Genomic DNA, 17500 nt, shown 5'->3' with positions numbered 1-17500 from the left:
TTTTAGCGAAATGGTGTGGAAAAGAGGATAGGATAGAGACAATAAGGAATAAAGGAGATGGGAACATGATGTTAAATAAGAGCGAAAGAGCAGCTGAAATGAATACGAATCAGAGGGGTAGGCGAGAAAGCGGGAAAGTTGCAAGGGAAATGGCAGAGAAAAAAATTGATGACGAGAGGGAGTGTGAAGATGGTGTTAAACAAGGAAGCAAAAGGGTTGAGCACGGGAGAAGAGGCCATGCGAGAGAACATTAAAGGAAATGAAGAAATGAGGGTAGAGTTAAAGAAGAGAAAAGGAATAGAAAGTACTAAGGGATAATAGGCCAGTAGGGAAGGTGGGTGAATGAGAAAATTATGTTGAAGGGAAGAGTTGAATGTGTAGTTGACTGAGAGCAAAAGAGAATTACAATGAATAAGGTTCATAAGGGTAAGTGAGAGAATAAAAAAAAGTGGAAGTAGGGAAGTGACGTTGAAATAGAGAGGATACAGGATCAGAGGGTTAAATGATTAGCATATAGGGAGAGGGGGAGAGAGAATGCCGACAGAGATCAGGAAAGTGAATGAGAATGATAGATATCTTTGGTCTTTTTCTTCTCTCTCTCTCTCTCTCTCTCTCTCTCTCTCTCTCTCTCTCTCTCTCTCTCTCTCTCTCTCTCTCTCTCTCTCTCTCTCTCTCTTACTCCTTACTCCTTACTCCTTACTCCTTACTCCTTACTCCTTACTCCTTACTCCTTACTCTTTACTCTTTACTCTTTACTCTTTACTCCTTACCCCTTACCCCTTACTCCTAACTCCCTTCCTTACTCCTTACTCCCTTCCTTACTCCTTACTCCCTTCCTTACTCCTTACTCCCTTTCTTACTCCTTACTCCCTTCCTAATATCCCTCTCTCCCTCTCTCCCTCTCTCCCTCTCTCCCTCCCCCCTCTCTTCCCCTCCCCTTCCCCCTCTCTCTTCCCCTCCCCTTCCCTTCCCCCTCTCTCTCCCCCTCCCCTCCCCTTCCCTCTCTCTCCCCCCCTTCCCTCCCCGTTCCCCCTCCCCTCCCTCTCCCCTTCCTCTACCTCTCCCCCTCTTTCTCTCCCTCCCCCTCCCTTTCCCTCACCCTCCCCCTCCTCCTCCCTCCCTCCCTCCCTCTCCCTCCCCCTCCTCCTCCCTCCCTCCCTCTCCCTCTCCCTCTCCCTCCCCCTCCTCCTCCCTCCCTCCCTCTCCCACAGCCACCCACACACATCACCACACACAAAAAAGAGAAAAAAATACTCATGGTACATTATTCTCACGTTGGATGCATCGCTATTATTACCCAGGAAACGCCGAGACCACCCCGGGCACATCCCCAACAAGGGCCATACAGCATAGGGTACAATGTTGCTTGAAATAAAATGTAAGCAGAAATTATTTCATTCTTGTTCCCATGACGACGCGGTCAGGCAGCATCCCGGGCAAGGGGTTTGCGGCTCGGGGTTGGGGGGGGGGAGATCCTCGTTTACTGGGTTTCTTCTAGCTTGAGGTTTGGCTGATTCGCTTGTGTGTCTGTCTGTCTCTGTCTCCCCCCCTCTCCCCTTCTCTCTCTCTCTCTCTCTCTCTCTCTCTCTCTCTCTCTCTCTCTCTCTCTCTCTCTCTCTCTCTCTCTCTCTCTCTCTCTCTCTCTCTCTCTCTCTCTCTCTCTCTCTCTTTCCCTCGACCATTCTTTTCCTCACACATTCCCTTTCATCCATTTTTTCCCTTTGTCTCTGTTCCTCGCACTGTTGAAAGTTACAGAGCGTATGACAGCCTCGCTCGGAAACCAGACTGGCCGAAAAGCGTGGAATTCGTGCAGTGTGGGCGATAAACAAGGGCGTCCCGATATCATGATTGTCTGACACCGCAAAGGGCGCCAGGAGCCGTAAATTGCAGTGTGTTATCAGCGCCGATGGCCCCGTACTCAGAGGGGGAGGCGTTGCGTCACCCGCCCCAGCATGCGCGCTGCCTGGCGTTTCGGCTTCACGACACAGAATGTGGATTCATATACCTGGTTGACTGGTAGCCTCCCCCCCCCCCTCCTCCTTCCTGCTCTGCCTGCAGGATTTATTTTTTACTCTCCTCTCTCCTCTGGCCGCCCATTATGCTTGTGTAGCTGCTTTGTATATTTCGTATATCACAGAATTAAAATATTTTCTAACCAGGCTTTGCTCGTCTGTTAAAAGGAGTTAAAATAATTCAAATAAATCTTTACAAAACACTGAATTGCTTGTGCAGCCGAGTCGTGTGGAAGTGAAGGTGTGGCTGCCCCGACCCCTTGTCTAGTGGAGGCTCGCGTCTCTCGAGGGAGGCGAGATCCTCCTGCTTCGCGCGGCGAGGAGCTGTTTCCAAACGGCTGCTGAATCCGGGGAACATTGTCCTTCGTCAGTCTGCGAGGGCGTGCATGGCGTCTTTAATTCCGGCGATAGCAAATAACGCGGGTGTTCTTCAACGACAATGGGTCCTGGCGGGACGGCTCACTGAATGAGCCCGCATCCTTGACTGAATGGCCGTAATTCGAGCCCGAAGTACCATAAGGCATCGCATTCAATAATAGCCCAGAGTCGTGTGTTCTCGTTACCCGGAAACCTGCACCGCTAATTACCCAACCGCATTCTTGGGAATTAAGTTATTAGGCCTGTCTGGTAAGCAGCTTTGATGCCGCGAAGGAGCACTGAATGGTTTCTGATGTTAGAATGATTTCTGTTGGGAACGAAAGTTTACACTGAATTGCCTCTAGTTTTATTCAACATGGATATAACATAACAAATCCAACCTTTTTATCACATTTTTGCGAGGCTTGATACTGGGAATGAGTGTTCAGATGTATAAAAAGATGAAAGGCGAAACGGTCTAAAACTAATTAAGTATTGAAAAAAAAAAAAAAACAGTTTGAATAGGTCTGTTAGGATATCAGCAACAACAGAAAGGCAGGAGACAAAGGCACAGTTGATAAAGACTGCCTTTAGCGGCGAAATAGCTTTAGGATATGTACTTCTTTCTTTTTTTAAGAACTTCATTAATTCCATAGGCGCCTCGGACAGAAGAGAATTCCTTTATCAGAGAACAAAATTTCATATGGCTTCGTAGTCGCACGCCAGTCTCCTCCTCGCGTCTCTATCGTTAAAAAAATCCACGAGCTGTATAAGGTGGGAGATTACAGACTTGCTTACCTTGTGGAAGAGTTGAGTCATAGCTTGCTCTCGGCGTTGGTACCAGTGGTTCATCCGCCGCTGTGGTATCCTCTGCTTGGCTTTTGGTAACGCTGGCCATGCCGTCGTCGCAGCCCCGTGTTTTCTGCTGTCTTAGTGTCATGAAGTTTCTCTTTGTCACGACCTGGCGGGGAGAGGCCGACTACTCGCCAGCCACAAGTCTTTTTCTTTTTTCTTTGTTCTTCGGGTCTTTTATCCATTGAGTTCGCACGGTCCATTTTCTCCTTCCCGAGCCTGTACTTTTTCCTTGCCTGATCTATAACATTGAGAAGGAGATATGTTAGCCTGGGCACAAGGATACCGGAACAATACATACACCTTCACAGACACATTTTTAGGTACACTTTCTTTTGTATTCATTTGTTATTGTTACCTGTTTAATGACATATACAACATTTACCCCCATTTCACGTCTTAAAGGAAATCACCATAGATATTTTGCATTTGCACTGAATCCGATGTGTTGCCTTGCCGTTGCAGGTATGGAATCGAATGTCTGTGGGTATCAGTGTTACACGGAATATAATGAGTTGCAAAAGTGTTGCAATAATAGGGTTGGTACAAAGGTTCTATTGTTCTGTTGATGAATAAGTGGCAGAACTAACCATGTGTTATCATAGATGTTTGAGCATCAGTGTTTATAAAAACGTTTGGATTATATGTATTATGTTATTGTAGATGTAAAAAAAAAAAAAACATGTATAAATAAATGTTACGGACCAGACACACCGATCAGTTTGGACACAATCGTATTAGTTTACATTTCAGTTTATATGTAAATAACTGATTCATCCCTGTTTGCGTTGATTAAATGCAAATATCACGCACTGAATCACGATCAAGAGTGGAAGAAGATGGATTATCCAAGATGAAACGCGCTGCTTAAGAGAGACTGATGTTAAAAAGGTGACATTAATATGCACCGTACATTAAAATCGCAACATCTCGTGAATAATGAAAATGGCAAAATGAGCCTTTACACCGCGCGAAAGCGATATAACTCCCGGTTTTAAATTTTCCGCGCCGACGCTTGATGGCATCGTAGAAGGAATCATAACATTCTTCTAGAGAGGGCAAGTTCCTCCTCATCCCCCCTTCCACTAGCACCTTAACCTCTCCCGCTCAAAAGGATCTCTCCCTAATCTCGTAGGATAAAAATGGAGTGCTGAAATGGGGCGCAGAAACAACGGCATTGCGATGTGTGGGTCACTAGTGAGGATGGTCGGGCAGGGCGCATCCCGCTATGCCGCGCCGTACATACATACATATGGGGCGTCACCGCGGCCGAGCGCCGCTTATGGTCACGGCGGCGTTGCAAGCCGTGCTAAGCGGGGGAGGGGCAGAGGCAGGGGCTGGAGGGGGGAAGGGGGAGAAGGGGTGCTGGAGTATGGGAGACTGTGGGATTAATTTTACTCTTCTGTTTTAGACGCGGTAGGCTGCCTGAATCGCTTATCTCGTATTCCTTGCGCTTCTTGTAGCAATTTAGTTTCAATTAGACGGAGGCAACAAAGCAGGACGAAATGCGAAGACGATCTCTGCATAGGCAAGGATTGTGAAAGACTGTACCAGTACAAAGACGACGATTAAGGAAGGAATGTGGAGATGTGGCGTGGTCAGCAACAGGCCATGCGCTAGACTCTCTTGCGGCCATGACAAACACTACTGCACACACGCATACAAAAAACGCGTACAAACAACCTCTGCTTGCGGCGAATGATTTATTGTCTAAACGAGGTGTTATGCCACACATGGACATGCTTGCGTGGTGTCTGCCAGCGTTGCCATGAATGGGTTGGTGCTGACGCATGCGGTGCGTTTCGTATTATTTGCGTCCCCTCCTTCTTCCAACGCATTGTGTATTTCCTCGCGCGCTCCCTTGTCATCGTGCCCTTCGCCTCCTTTCTGTTCGAAGCTCCCTAGTTCGCCCTAATCTACCTCTAAGCCCTTGTTTTTTTGTTCTCCTACTGTTTTTAATGACGTCCTGCATCCCCTGGCAGCCAAATCACCGAATCTTACACCCTTTAATCTCCCTCCACATTCCACAGCGCAGGAACGGCACGCGCCATGTAGCCAATGTTGATCTCGTTCATATCTGGGCTGGATGTGACAGCTGATTGTGCTGCTGACTGGGCGTTTCACATCGGCGAATCTCGAGTCCTTCCTCGTCGGTGCATCTTTATATACGCTATTGACCAGATTGAGGTTACGAAAACACAAACACACAGACATAGTCACAGTCGTAGACGGACACAAACGTAGACATACATGCAAAGAGAGAGAGAGAGAGAGAGAGAAAGAGAAAGAGAAAGAGAAAGAGAAAGAGAAAGAGAAAGAGAAAGAGAAAGAGAGAGAGAGAGAGAGAGAGAGAGAGAGAGAGAGAGAGAGAGAGAGAGAGAGAGAGAGAGAGAGAGAGAGAGAGAGAGAGAGAGAGAGAGAGAGAGCGAGGGCGAGAAACATGATATTCAAATGAAGTCACAGATTAGCTCGGTCCTTCCTGCCAACAGAGGAGGTGCGCGAGGTTGTGGTGTAGTGAAAGTGCGCGCGATCCAGGACTGCGCACCACACTCATATAAAGGCAGTTGGAAAATGTGTATGCCTTAAACGGACACCAGCGCAAGTAATATACATACGCGACACTCCCAAGTTGGTTCAACTGAAAACGGTTAATGAAGTGCATCAGTGAATGGAGGGAGGGGATGAAGGGGAGGGAGGGTATGGAGGGGGGACGTAGAGCCTGGCGGAGAGGAGGAGAAAAAAAGGGATAAGAGGAAGAAGAGCAAGGAAGAGGAGCTAGAAGAAGAGGAGGAATAGCAAGGAGGAGGAAAAAGAAAGAGTACAAGAGGAGGGAGGGAGGGTAGGGAGGGAGGGAGGGAGGGAGGGAGGGAGGGAGGGAGGGAGGGGAGGGGAGGGGAGGGAGGGGAGGGGAGGGGAGGGGAGGGGAGGGGAGGGAGGGAGGGAGGGAGGGAGGAAGGGAGGGAGGGAGGGAGGGAGGGGAAGAGGAGGAGGAGGAGGGGGGAGGGTAGTCTTTCTGGCTGAGAGTTAAAAGGAGAATGGAGAGGAGGAGAAGAATAGAACTGAGATTGTCGGAGTTGCAATGTTGCAAATACCTTTGGTCTCGCACAGCTCTTAAATCCAGACTCGCTCCTCCCCCACCTCCAGCTAGTGACATCAGGACATCACTGCAGGATTCTAATATGCAAATTTTTTACTTCATTTAAAGACCCGGGAACGTGATAACAGTTCTTGTGGGCAGAAGAATAGAAACTTTTCTCAAGATATGTCGACACAACGGGAATATTTGCTGCCCTCAGGGTCGTGGGTGAGACGGTGCCGGAAGCTCAGCAGTCATAATTGAATATGTCGTTGTGTGTGTTACATTCAGTCTGATTTTCTCCTATTTATCTCTGTAGGCTATACTCTAAGCTTTGCCAGTTTACATGCTAATTTGCACAAGTATTTGTATTGTTTGAAGAGGTAGAGACATAGATATCGGGATTTGCTGTTGCAATGCAGAATGCGAGCGCTGCACCGAGAAGGCGGAAATGACTAGGCACGTTGAGAGGAAATGCATTTATATGACGTTAAGGACGTATATCTCATTCCAGCAAAGGACTGTGCGTTTGAAGGAAATTTGGGCTACTATCAAAAGGGATTTGACGTTTATTTAGTGAGAATCAGTTTATGGCTGAGGCAGTGTACATGAGGGGAGAAAGAGAAAGCGAAAGGGGAAAGGATGGCTGGACAGGAAAGCCTGTTAGATAGAAGGGGGGGGCCACTGGAAGCCAAGGAAATGCATGTAGCAAACCTTGTACCCAGAACCAACGCCAGGAATTGTTTCTTACCACACACACTCTTTTCCTTCACCCAAGCTATATCTGCAGATATACTTGACCGTATCTTTGTGGATAAAAGTACTCTTTCGTACCCACATCGAGCGCAATGTTTAAAAGCTCTGAAAAAGTATGTACGCGTGAATAGAAGGTTTACTGGTCTTGTGCCGTTGGGGTGAGTTGTTAAGCCGTGTGCTTCCTGTGATCACTGAACCTGAAAGCAGATCTCAGGGTGGAACGGCAGTGGTTTTAGGCCAAGGAAAAGTAAGATCTCTTCACAGTCAGCCTGCAGAAATGTCGGGTTGGTAAAGACCCAATTTACTCAAGGTCGGAGCAAAGATGGCCACGTCTCGACTTTCTCCCTGTCGCTTTTTTCCACTCTTACACCTCTTTAACGCGCCGGCCTGTGCTTTTGGTACGTCTTTCTCACACTAGGCGTTTTTTTTCTTTTTCCTTAACTTTAGATATACCACAACAAACTTTGCTTTTGGTGCGACGCGGAGGCCAGTCACCAGTACTTTGATCATCGTGGTTTATTGGCTGTCAGATGACCGGGGACATGCCTATAGAGTAAATGAAGTTGGTGAATGACTAATTTGCTCTCAGGGGGACAAGGCTTGTCAAGCACCGTTCCCGTTTGTGTCTGTAATGGGAATGGGACTGAGAATTTGATAAAGAAATTCCCTTTCGATGCAAGCACTTGCTTTACGACGAAATCTGTTGGACGTCCCTCACTCGCAAGTGATGACGGCCGGGTTATTGCAGCTGCGAGTAGGACATAAAACAAGCAAACAGGTAGCTGGGAAGAGCACAGGGTGTGGTTCGGTCTGGAGTGTATCATGATGTTGTGAAATGTTGCGTTCCGTAACGTTTCATAGTCTCCTTTACTATGGTGTAGGCTGCTGTAGGAGTGGTGTAGCGTGGGGCGATGACATGTGCCGGTGCAACGTGGCATGACGGAGCTAGTGTATGGTAGGGCTTCGTCCTTCAGTTGTTACGCTTCCCCGCCGATGGACCGGCACGGCGCACGAGTCGGAGGGGCGAGTCATGACAACCATCCTCTTGTGTCACGCACGTGTGACGCGAGGAAATTTCTCCATGAGAGGTAAAAATAGCAGCATATATAAAAGAACGAACGAAGGGAAAACATTAGAAAAAAAAAGAGCGAATGAGTAACAGCGGTTAGGAACGTGAAGGTGAGGCATGCAGAGGGGCTTACAGGGGGGTCGGAGTCAGGTATTGTGTTCGTAGCGTCGTGGCTAATTATGTGGTGGAGTTTGTGCGGGCCGAGGGATTGATGAGTACGCAAGACCAGAATCCTTCGACTGTTTGCCGACGGAAATTCCTGAGACGCTCTGAGGTTGAATGGCTGTTTTCCCCTCTTGCGCGCGTCCATCCTTTCGCGCAGTCGGTTATCGAGGGATTTTGCTTCGCTGAATCAATTAGCCAGCAAAAAGGCCCTTTAGTAGTATGTCTATGAATATATTTCGGTTAGTATACGATATACTTTTGGCTGTCAGAAGCCGTCTGGACGTTCGTTGCGCCCTTCAGTCTGAGCAGAACAGCCGCCGGGAGCGCCGCCAAGGTCAGCCATTAATTCATAGGGTTCCCATGCCAGGGGAGGAGCAGTGTGGGGGGTGGGGGCGCGAAGGGAGAGGGGGGATTAAATACAGCGACAGGAGTCCTACATTTCCCATCACGCCAAGGTTGACTGCCACCGTACGTCGCCAACGTTCCGGATAAAAAAAAAAAAAAATTCTCCCTTTCTCTCTGTCTCTCAGTCTGTCTGTCTCTCTATGCTATTCTCCTCTGTTTTCATATCTCTTTTCTCTATTTGGAAAGTCGTACTTTACACATGAGGTCCAGTTTGGCCACGTCGCGGGGGCCTTGTTATACTGTGACGCGTGTATGTTTATGAACTGATGACAGTTCCGGCGTCCTTGTGACGTAATTTGCATACCGAGCTGGAGTTCCCAGCGACATCGAACTTGGTGGCGGAAGTGGAGGAATGGAGGGGGGAGGCTAAAATAAAAGGGAAATAGAATAAAAAAGGGGGAATTTATGAATAGGACGACGTAAAAAATAGAAATGAATCGCAGTTGGGAGGAAGATTAATAGGGCAGAGATGGGATTAAGAGGAGAAGGAAGAGGAATAATTGTGAATATGTCGTTTGGGGAAATTTAGGACAAACACGAGAAACATGTATTGTTTTCCAATTGCACAGTGGATTGCGCTAATTACCGTTAATTACTCTCTAAGAGAATAATTAACAACGGCGATAATCAGCATATAATTAGTCAACTTGATAATATATGACGGGAAGCCGGCACATTGGGTAATGGCATATGGAGGAACTTTGGTTAAAGTAAATTTATTATCAGTTACTTTATAGATGGGAAAGGGTGTGAAAGGTGTGACAATAAAAGAATTATGATGCAAGAAAACAAGAGAGGAAAGACTAGGAGTAACTGACGAAAGGAAAATCAGAGAGGGGAGAAGGATAAAGAAAGAAAAAGAGATAGAGTGAGAGAGAGAAAGAGAAAGCAGAGAGACAGTAGAGTGACTAAGTGCAAGTGAAAAACGAAAATGATTAGGCCGCGCAGCGAGGGGTAAGTAACACGCACTTCAGGGTTGGTTAAGGAGGAGAGCGGCTTGGGGGACTAATAGCACAGAGAAGGATCACAGGAGGACTAAGAGCTCCTTAAGACCCCGGCCCGAGGACCGCCTTCCTGAACTGTGCTACCTGTCTTTTTCTCTTACGCTCCTTTCCTTTGAGAGCCTCGTCTCGTCTCATCTCGCTCTGCTTGTGCATGCGTGCGCCCGATTTGTGTGTGTGTGTGTGTGTGTGTGTGTGTGTGTGTGTGTGTGTGTGTGTGTGTGTGTGTGTGTGTGTGTGTGTGTGTGTGTGTGTGCGTGCGTGCGTGCGTGCGTGCGTGCGTGCGCGCGCGTGTGTGTGTGTGTGTGTGAGTGAGTGAATGTGTGTGAGCGTATGTGAGTGAGTGAGTGAGTGTGTGCGTGCGTGTGTTCACAATTGAACGCCAGACCTGCGTCAGCTCCTCGAGTGATCCTCCGGCGGCGATGTGTAACAAGATTACTGAAGACGCAAAACGCACCTTGGCACGCGCCCCCGACTGTCCCGCGTCGGTCTTGCCAGCCGAAAAACACCCGCGATTTTTATCCTTTCCAAGTTCGACTGGAAGTGAGTTGGCTCGCCGTAGAGGACGTTAGCTTTTGGATGAACTGAAAGAGAAAATGAGGTTTCCGAGAAGCGTTTAGGTATTTCAAGCTGATTTCGGAAAAAAAGCTTGATATCTCGGCTTAGCGTTCCGTGGACAATGGATATCACACACACACACACACACACACACACACACACACACACACACACACACACACACACACACACACACACACACACACACACACACACAAATATATATGAATCTGTGTATACTATTTAATTCATATGTTTGTATATATGTATATTGATTTGAAATAGCGTGAACATCATTTACTTATCTTGAGTCAGTATTTCGTATCGTGTTTAGCTCACGAACCCATTTAGATAAACTTTGACAGCATGGTATAAAAGTTAATATTCATGCATAATAAAAGTTGGCATGTCTATTGAGATTAAAAACTGCAGCATCAAATTCCTCGCAGTAGAATTCAGCGAAGAAAGAAGCAGCCCCGCGTCTGATAAGATGTGCGTTAGTAAAAATGTCTTTTCAGTTTATTCTTTGGCGTCTTTACAATGCGGATCCGATAAAAGACTGTTTTCGAGCGATTCATACGTTCAAAAGTTCATTATATATGAAAAGGGTAATTTTACATGGAAATGAGGAAGTGTCCATCTCCCTTTCATCCCCGTTTGGCAAGTTCTAAAGTGCTTTGATAGGAGCCTCGAACGCCCAGTAGATAAATCTCTTTCAACTCGCAGGCTGCTCCAAAATCCTCGTCTTTGGCGGGTAAAATGCGTCACTCTTAATGCACTCTTCTCCTGAGCATTTCGAAGGTTCGTAAATCCTTCCACGGAAAGGGGACGCAGGTTTTAAAAAGGAATAGAAGAGAAAAGAAAATACAGGCGGAGTAAAAATAAGAAGGGGCGTAAATAGGTTAGACTCCCCGGGTCAGTAGCGTTGTCGTTCTCTCTTACTACTTAATCTTTCTTGACCGTTTTTTGTAAATCAGATTTACACTATCAAGAACAGTGAAGATAAGAAATATCATTGAAACTAATATTACATACATATAGGCATATCTCTATTAAATAGCATAATATAACTGAATATCTGCACGTGATTCTCTCAAGCACATAACTTTAACGACCACAAACCACACTTCCTTCTAAGTTCAACCTCGACGTGACATAAAAGATTTAAAAAAATATTCTTTTATTTCTTTCCCGCAAAGGAAGTAACGGGACATTGCCCTTAGTTGAAGTACCGGTTGACCCTCTTAGTTACGTATCATTAAGACGTCTTAATGTCAACCCGTTTTTTATCGTCGCCACACGTGTATGTTTTTACCGGTAAGTGCAAATAGTTGGGTTTTGTTACCGTGTATGTATCACAATAAGGCTTCAAATTACGTTATCAAATCATTCTCACCGACAAAGTACTGTCAAATTAGGAAGGTCAGGCTCGTGGAGCAACTATGACAATTAACAGGAAACAGAGTAAAACTTAAAAGGCAAAATACTATAGTGGTGTATCTGCACAGTGTGGAGGCGAAGTAGAGACGCGAACTGAGGCTTATCAATATCAGTTGAATGTGTGCGTAAGAGACTGGTCCATTAGTGTGCAGTAAGTGTGTGATTGGGTGGGTTGGGGTGTGATGAAGGGTTACATAGCTGGTAGAATATTTCATCGACTTCTGTCCATTGTGAGACTTGTAAACAGTGACAATTTTCCTTAACGGTTTCTGGTTGTTCGAATGTGTGGGTTCAGTAAATCGGGTCTGTGGCCGTTCTTTGCAACTGTCTCCTGCAGAAACCGCAGTTAAACAGGCTTGTTTTTGTGTACATATTTGAACACGTTTGTTTTTTGTGTACATATTTTGAACATGTTAGTTTTTGTGCACAGTTTTCAAACATGGTTAAACGTAGGGAAATATGTGACGTACAGAATGAGCCGCTGTGAAGATCCTTTGCTTTTGAATTCTGTGTATCTTGCATGGCTGGGTCCGTTCATTTACTGCACGTTTATTCATGCTCACAACCTGCGCTTGCCATTAATATTATATCATTAATGTTTCTCTGTCTACGTAAAAAAACATCACTGAAACTCCTGCAGCACAGCTAGATAATGCATATATTTTCAGCACTGCACTTATTCCAGATATTTTCTTCAAATAGTAATTTCCTACTATCTTTGTATACTGTTCTAAAATCAGGCTTTGTAAGAAATAAATATCTTCACTTAAGCTGCCGAGCGGTATCCCAGCCTGGAATATATCATAATATTTTGCACAGTACACAACACAAACACTTGCACCTCAGCTTTAACTAAAAACCGAGCTGGGTGATGGTGCACGGGGACGCCACTCATCAGAGAGAGAGCGAACCGGCGCACGTCCTGCCTCCACCACGGGTATACACAGACTGCGCGATAAAGTAGTTGGTGACTTGTAGCGTCTGAAGCTCCGAGCGGGTGTAAGCCAAGTGTGGCGGCCCCGTCCCCGGCCCGACCAGTCCACCCACCACACTCCGACGGAAAGGGTGTAGTCGTGCCTCCCGTACCCCGATCCTCTCCACCTCTCCTCTCTCTTCCATTTCCTCTTCCTCACCATCCCCTCCAGTACCCCACTATCGCCTCTTTATCATCCTCTTCCACCGACACCACCAGCCTCTCTTCGTCATTTTTAAACTTCCCCTTCCTGCTCAACCCCTCCCTTCCGTCTAGTCCTCTCCTCCCCTCGCCCTGCTCCTTTTCCTCCTCCTTATCCTCTTCGTCCTCGACCTCCTGTCTCCCAAATTCCTCTCTCCTTGTTGTTATCCTCTTTTTCATTTTCTCATGAGGATTGTTTTTCTTCGTCTTCTCCCTCCCCGCCTCTCTCTCTGTATATGTGTGTCTATCTATCTGTCTATGTCTCCCTCTCTCTCTCTCTCTCTCTCTCTCTCATATATATATATATATATATATATATATATATATATATGTTTCTCTTTCCGGATCCTCTCTTTTTCCTTTTCTCTATCCTTTGATTTCTCTTTCGTCTTGCCCGTCTCCCTCTCTTACCCTCTCCCCCTCTCTATTTTGAGAGAGAGGGAAGGAGGGTTGCTCGTTGACTCTTGAATATAGCGGTTGGCGAAACACGAAATAGGAATGATCGTGCAGCATGGACGCGGGAGAGGAGAGCGAGATCCAACGCTGAGAGGATTGAGTGTAACGAGGTTTGCGTCTGTAAACCTGACAGAAGAATTTGTCGAAAGAAGATGAGCTTTAGATTATGTAGGGATGATCTCGACCTTTTATTAGTTTTGCTTTTGTGTTGTGCATATATATATATATATATATATATATATATATATATATATATACATATATATACATATATATACATATATATATACATATATATACATATATATACATAGTTACATATACATATACATATACATATACATATACATATATATGTGTGTATATATGTATATATACATATATATGTGCATGTATATATGTATATATATACATATATATACATATATATGTGCGTGTATATATGTATATATATACATATATATGTATATATACATATATATACTTATATGTATATATACATATATGTATATATACATATATATACAGATATATGTGTGTGTACATTTATACATATATTTATACATATATACATATATATATATGTATATTGTATATATTTATACATATATACATATATATGTATATATGTATATATGTTCATAATTTATGTGTCTGTGAATAAGATGTTTTCTAGTATAGTCAATATGAAATAACTGCTTGCGGTTATATTTCAATTTTAGTCTCCGATTCTTGCGACTGCAAATTGTAAATGATGGTAATTATGAAAGTGAAACTTTTGTTGCAAAATCACTGGAGTATAGAATTAGCGCATTCTAGTTTTAATAATGGGTCTCAACGCGGAGACAGTATTTGGCGCAAAATATCCTCTTGGGGCGTATGATTCATACAAGTTACACGTTGATCATGTTTCTCATGTGGGTCATGACTTTCTGTGATAGAGAGACTTGACTTGCTTCGGGTAAATGATAACCTTACGTTGGCCTTCCGTGTTTCTTGTGTCTCCTTAAATATCAGGAACTTTGGCACTGTCGAGACGCCGAAATACTTTTTGGCCCTTATTGCAAGTCTCGTTTATTAAAGTATAGGCCAAATATATTATCTAATTGTATCTTGATCTCTGTGAGAAGTGAGTAAGGTAGTCCAGGGTTTGATATAACGCTTCATAGTTCTCTTTTATTGAGAAAAATTGGCTACAGTTCGTGAGGCTCGACTGGATTCCCAAGATATACATTTTGCTTAAGCCGCTGGGCGGTCTTAGACCCACCGTGAGGGTGAGGTCAGTCCTGGTCACGGGAGGTTAGACGGATGAGAGGACGAGTATTGTTCTTTTATTCATTATTTGATTGAATTAATTTATTTATTTTGATTGGGGAGTTTAATCTAAGATGAAGTCATCTCGTCACGGTGTCTCATGGGTGAGCGAAGGCAGCTGCTGACCTCAAGCACACGGAAGAAAATTTCCTTCATGCTCTGGCTGTGATGGCTTGTCTCTGTCTTCCATTCTCGCGTGCGAGGATTTTTACGATACTTTCTCGAAGGAAAGATATAATTTTTTCCTCTTTTATCATCTGAAGACCCCTGACGTCACGGGGTCTTCGTCAGCGAAGTCTCGTTATAACAAGGGGACAGTGGATGTAATGCATAAATTATGAGTTCATTTGAATATGTCATCTGAAGTTTGCTGATGGGGAATGTATCGGAATCGTGGATGGATTTTTTTTTTAAGCACTTAATGGCGAGCGGCGGCGGCGGTCTTCAAAGGCTCCATAACTCTCTTCTGTATTCATTATTCAATCCGTCCGTGGTCTTTTTCCTACAAACTTTAAGCATTTCTGATTAATCATCTATCCATCCACCATCTATTGATTTTCTATCTAGCTATCCATCCGTATTCATGTTCAGATCGATCCCTGGCTAGTTCGATTATTTTACTAACTATACCAAGAAATTAAGAAATGGAAACAAAGGGTAAGATACTGAATTAGACCGAAAGGGTAACAAGGCTATGTAAAAGAAACAGTCTGTAAACATCTGCAACGTGCCTTTCCCTTGCGCTTGTTATCTTGCTCCTGAAGCGGAAGTAATTGCAGAATGTGCCAAAGCAACTTGTTTAAGACTAGAGGGAGATCAAACATGTTTATCAGAAGTTGGGAAGGACTAAATAAGATTTTCTTTTTTCCTCGGAAGTGTTGATAAAGCTCTTGAAGTTATTAGCGGGCGCGTGACTGGCGACGGGGCTTGAAGAATTAGTAATTAGCCTTATGCATATAATATTATCTTTTACGTTTATGTTTTCCTTCATTACTTGTTATCACTCTGTTGGCGGATATGAAGGTGTGAGAAGAACGAACTGAATATAATTTTGTTGACGATATAATGCCTGTAGGATTTAAATGATTGTGTTTCAATAGTGAATTTGAAGGGGTGACTGATATTGGTGTTTCTGTATGTTTATGCGTGTGTGTATGTGGTGTGGGGGGGGGGGGGGTGCGTACATGCGTGTGCGTGCTGTACAAACGATGTTGTGTTCTGTCTTTACGTCCGGGATCCCTAATTTCGTTCCACCAGTGAAAAGAGCCCCCACACATATATCAGCCAATTACTTCCATGGGCGAAGATTTACTAAGAGGCTTCAACTGTTATCCGGTGGGCGAGAGACTATCCCTCCTATGTTCCCCCTCCCTCCCCAAACGCCCCCACGCCATAACCTCACCCCATCCCCAACCTCACGCCCATCCCTCGCCCCTTTGACGCTCATTCCCAACAACACCTTTTCCCACCCCCGCCCATCCCATGGGACGCCCATCCCCCTATCCCGCCCATCCTCTCGGACGCCCATCCCCCCGGCGCCCATCCCCCCGGCGCCCATCCCCCCAGCGCCCATCCCCCCAGCGCCCATCCCCCTCAGACGCCCATCCCCCCGGAGCCCATCCCCCTCAGACGCCTATCCCCTCGACGCCCATCCCGAGGCGGCCAACCGAATTAGCAGGAGCGAAACCCAATATTGAAGGTGGAAGAGCCTGATCACTCTCTTGACCTCCCCGAGTGCCTTCAAACGACCTTTTGTTCCGCCTCGGGTTGCGCTCTTATATCGAGGACAGGATGAGGATGTTTATCCCTGAGATCCGCGGAGGCTGCGAGGTATAATAAGGAGCTTGAGGAGGAAGCACACGTAGATTGCGGTGCCTCTGCTTGTGCGTGAAAGATGGCTATAACGCTTTTAAAGGAGGAGCGAAGGAAGGGAAGTTATTAACCACGTTTTAGCTTTTGTATATTTTTATCTTTTTATATTTCGATATTGGGGATTATTCATTCGTTTCTCACATTTGTTCTCTCTCTCTTCCACAGGCTCAGACACCAGACAGCGACGACCCGACGGCCTCGCACCCTCGCCGCAACCTGGTGAGTCGCTAGCGTTGTGTTGAGTGAGGGAGGGAAGGTGGCGGTGTGGGGAGAGTTTTGATTTTTGTTTCATGTTTTGGATATTGACGCTATTATTATTATTTTTTTATTATTATCAGTATTATCATCATCATCATTATTTTTTTATTTTTTATTATTGTGATTATTTTTACTATTGTTGTTATTATCACCATTATTATTGTTATTATTATTACCACTATTATCATTGTTATTGATTTTATTATTGTTATCATACTCATTATCCCTAGTAATACCTTTATGATGATTGTTACTATTAGCCATAGCAGCAGTAAATAGTGTTTCCTTTCTCCTGTGCGCGGAGGTTCGGATGTGTTCTAGAGTACCCTTGTACTTGTGATTCACTTCATAAGGTGAGGTTATTAGAGGGGGATAATGAGGAAACGTGTCTTTGGAAGGTTAATGAAGGGATCTATCTCTCTCTCTCTCTCTCCTCTCTCTCTCTCTCTCTCTCTCTCTCTCTCTCTCTCTCTCTCTCTCTCTCTCTCTCTCTCTCTCTCTCTCTCTCTCTCCTCTCTCTCTCTCTCTCTCTCTCTCTCTCTCTCTCTCTCTCTCTCTCTCTCTCTCTCTCTCTCTCTCTCTCTCTCTCTCTCTCTCTCTCTCTCCTCTCTCTCTCTCTCTCTCTCTCTCTCTCTCTTTCTCTCTCTTCTCTCTCTCTCTCTCTCTCTCTCTCTCTCTCTCTCTCTCTCTCTCTCTCTCTCTCTCTCTCTCTCTCCCTCTCTCTCTCTCTCTCTC

The 17500-nt window shown here is 45.2% G+C and overlaps 2 protein-coding genes across 15 annotated transcripts in view; one reads left to right on the top strand and one right to left on the bottom strand.

Annotated features, from left to right (window-relative positions):
- The window catches only part of LOC125034819, a 64412-nt gene extending 51743 nt beyond the window's left edge, over window positions 1-12669 (bottom strand). For 4 of the 14 annotated variants that reach the window (XR_007115720.1, XM_047626818.1, XM_047626817.1 and 1 more), the window contains exons 1-2: window positions 12162-12523; window positions 3168-3462 (exon numbers count right to left, since the gene is read on the bottom strand). Coding sequence is in view for 4 of the 14 variants with exons in the window: in XM_047626817.1 (XP_047482773.1) it covers window positions 3168-3309 (142 nt within the window). In the remaining 10 variants the exon portion in view is untranslated. The other 10 variants (XM_047626812.1, XM_047626816.1, XR_007115715.1 and 7 more) reach the window with 9 other exon arrangements.
- The window catches only part of LOC125034606 (multiple PDZ domain protein-like), a 419124-nt gene that overhangs the window by 134001 nt on the left and 267623 nt on the right, over window positions 1-17500 (top strand). Inside the window, exon 14 of the mRNA XM_047626507.1 lies at window positions 16673-16726. Coding sequence (XP_047482463.1) covers window positions 16673-16726 — 54 coding nt within the window. The remainder of the gene's footprint in view (window positions 1-16672; window positions 16727-17500) is intronic.

The sequence above is a fragment of the Penaeus chinensis genome, chromosome 18, assembly GCF_019202785.1.
Source record: "Penaeus chinensis breed Huanghai No. 1 chromosome 18, ASM1920278v2, whole genome shotgun sequence".
Classification (NCBI taxonomy): Eukaryota; Metazoa; Arthropoda; class Malacostraca; order Decapoda; family Penaeidae; genus Penaeus; species Penaeus chinensis.
The sequence above is the reverse complement of the archived record's forward strand: the minus strand, read 5'-3'. Positions and strand labels throughout refer to the sequence as shown.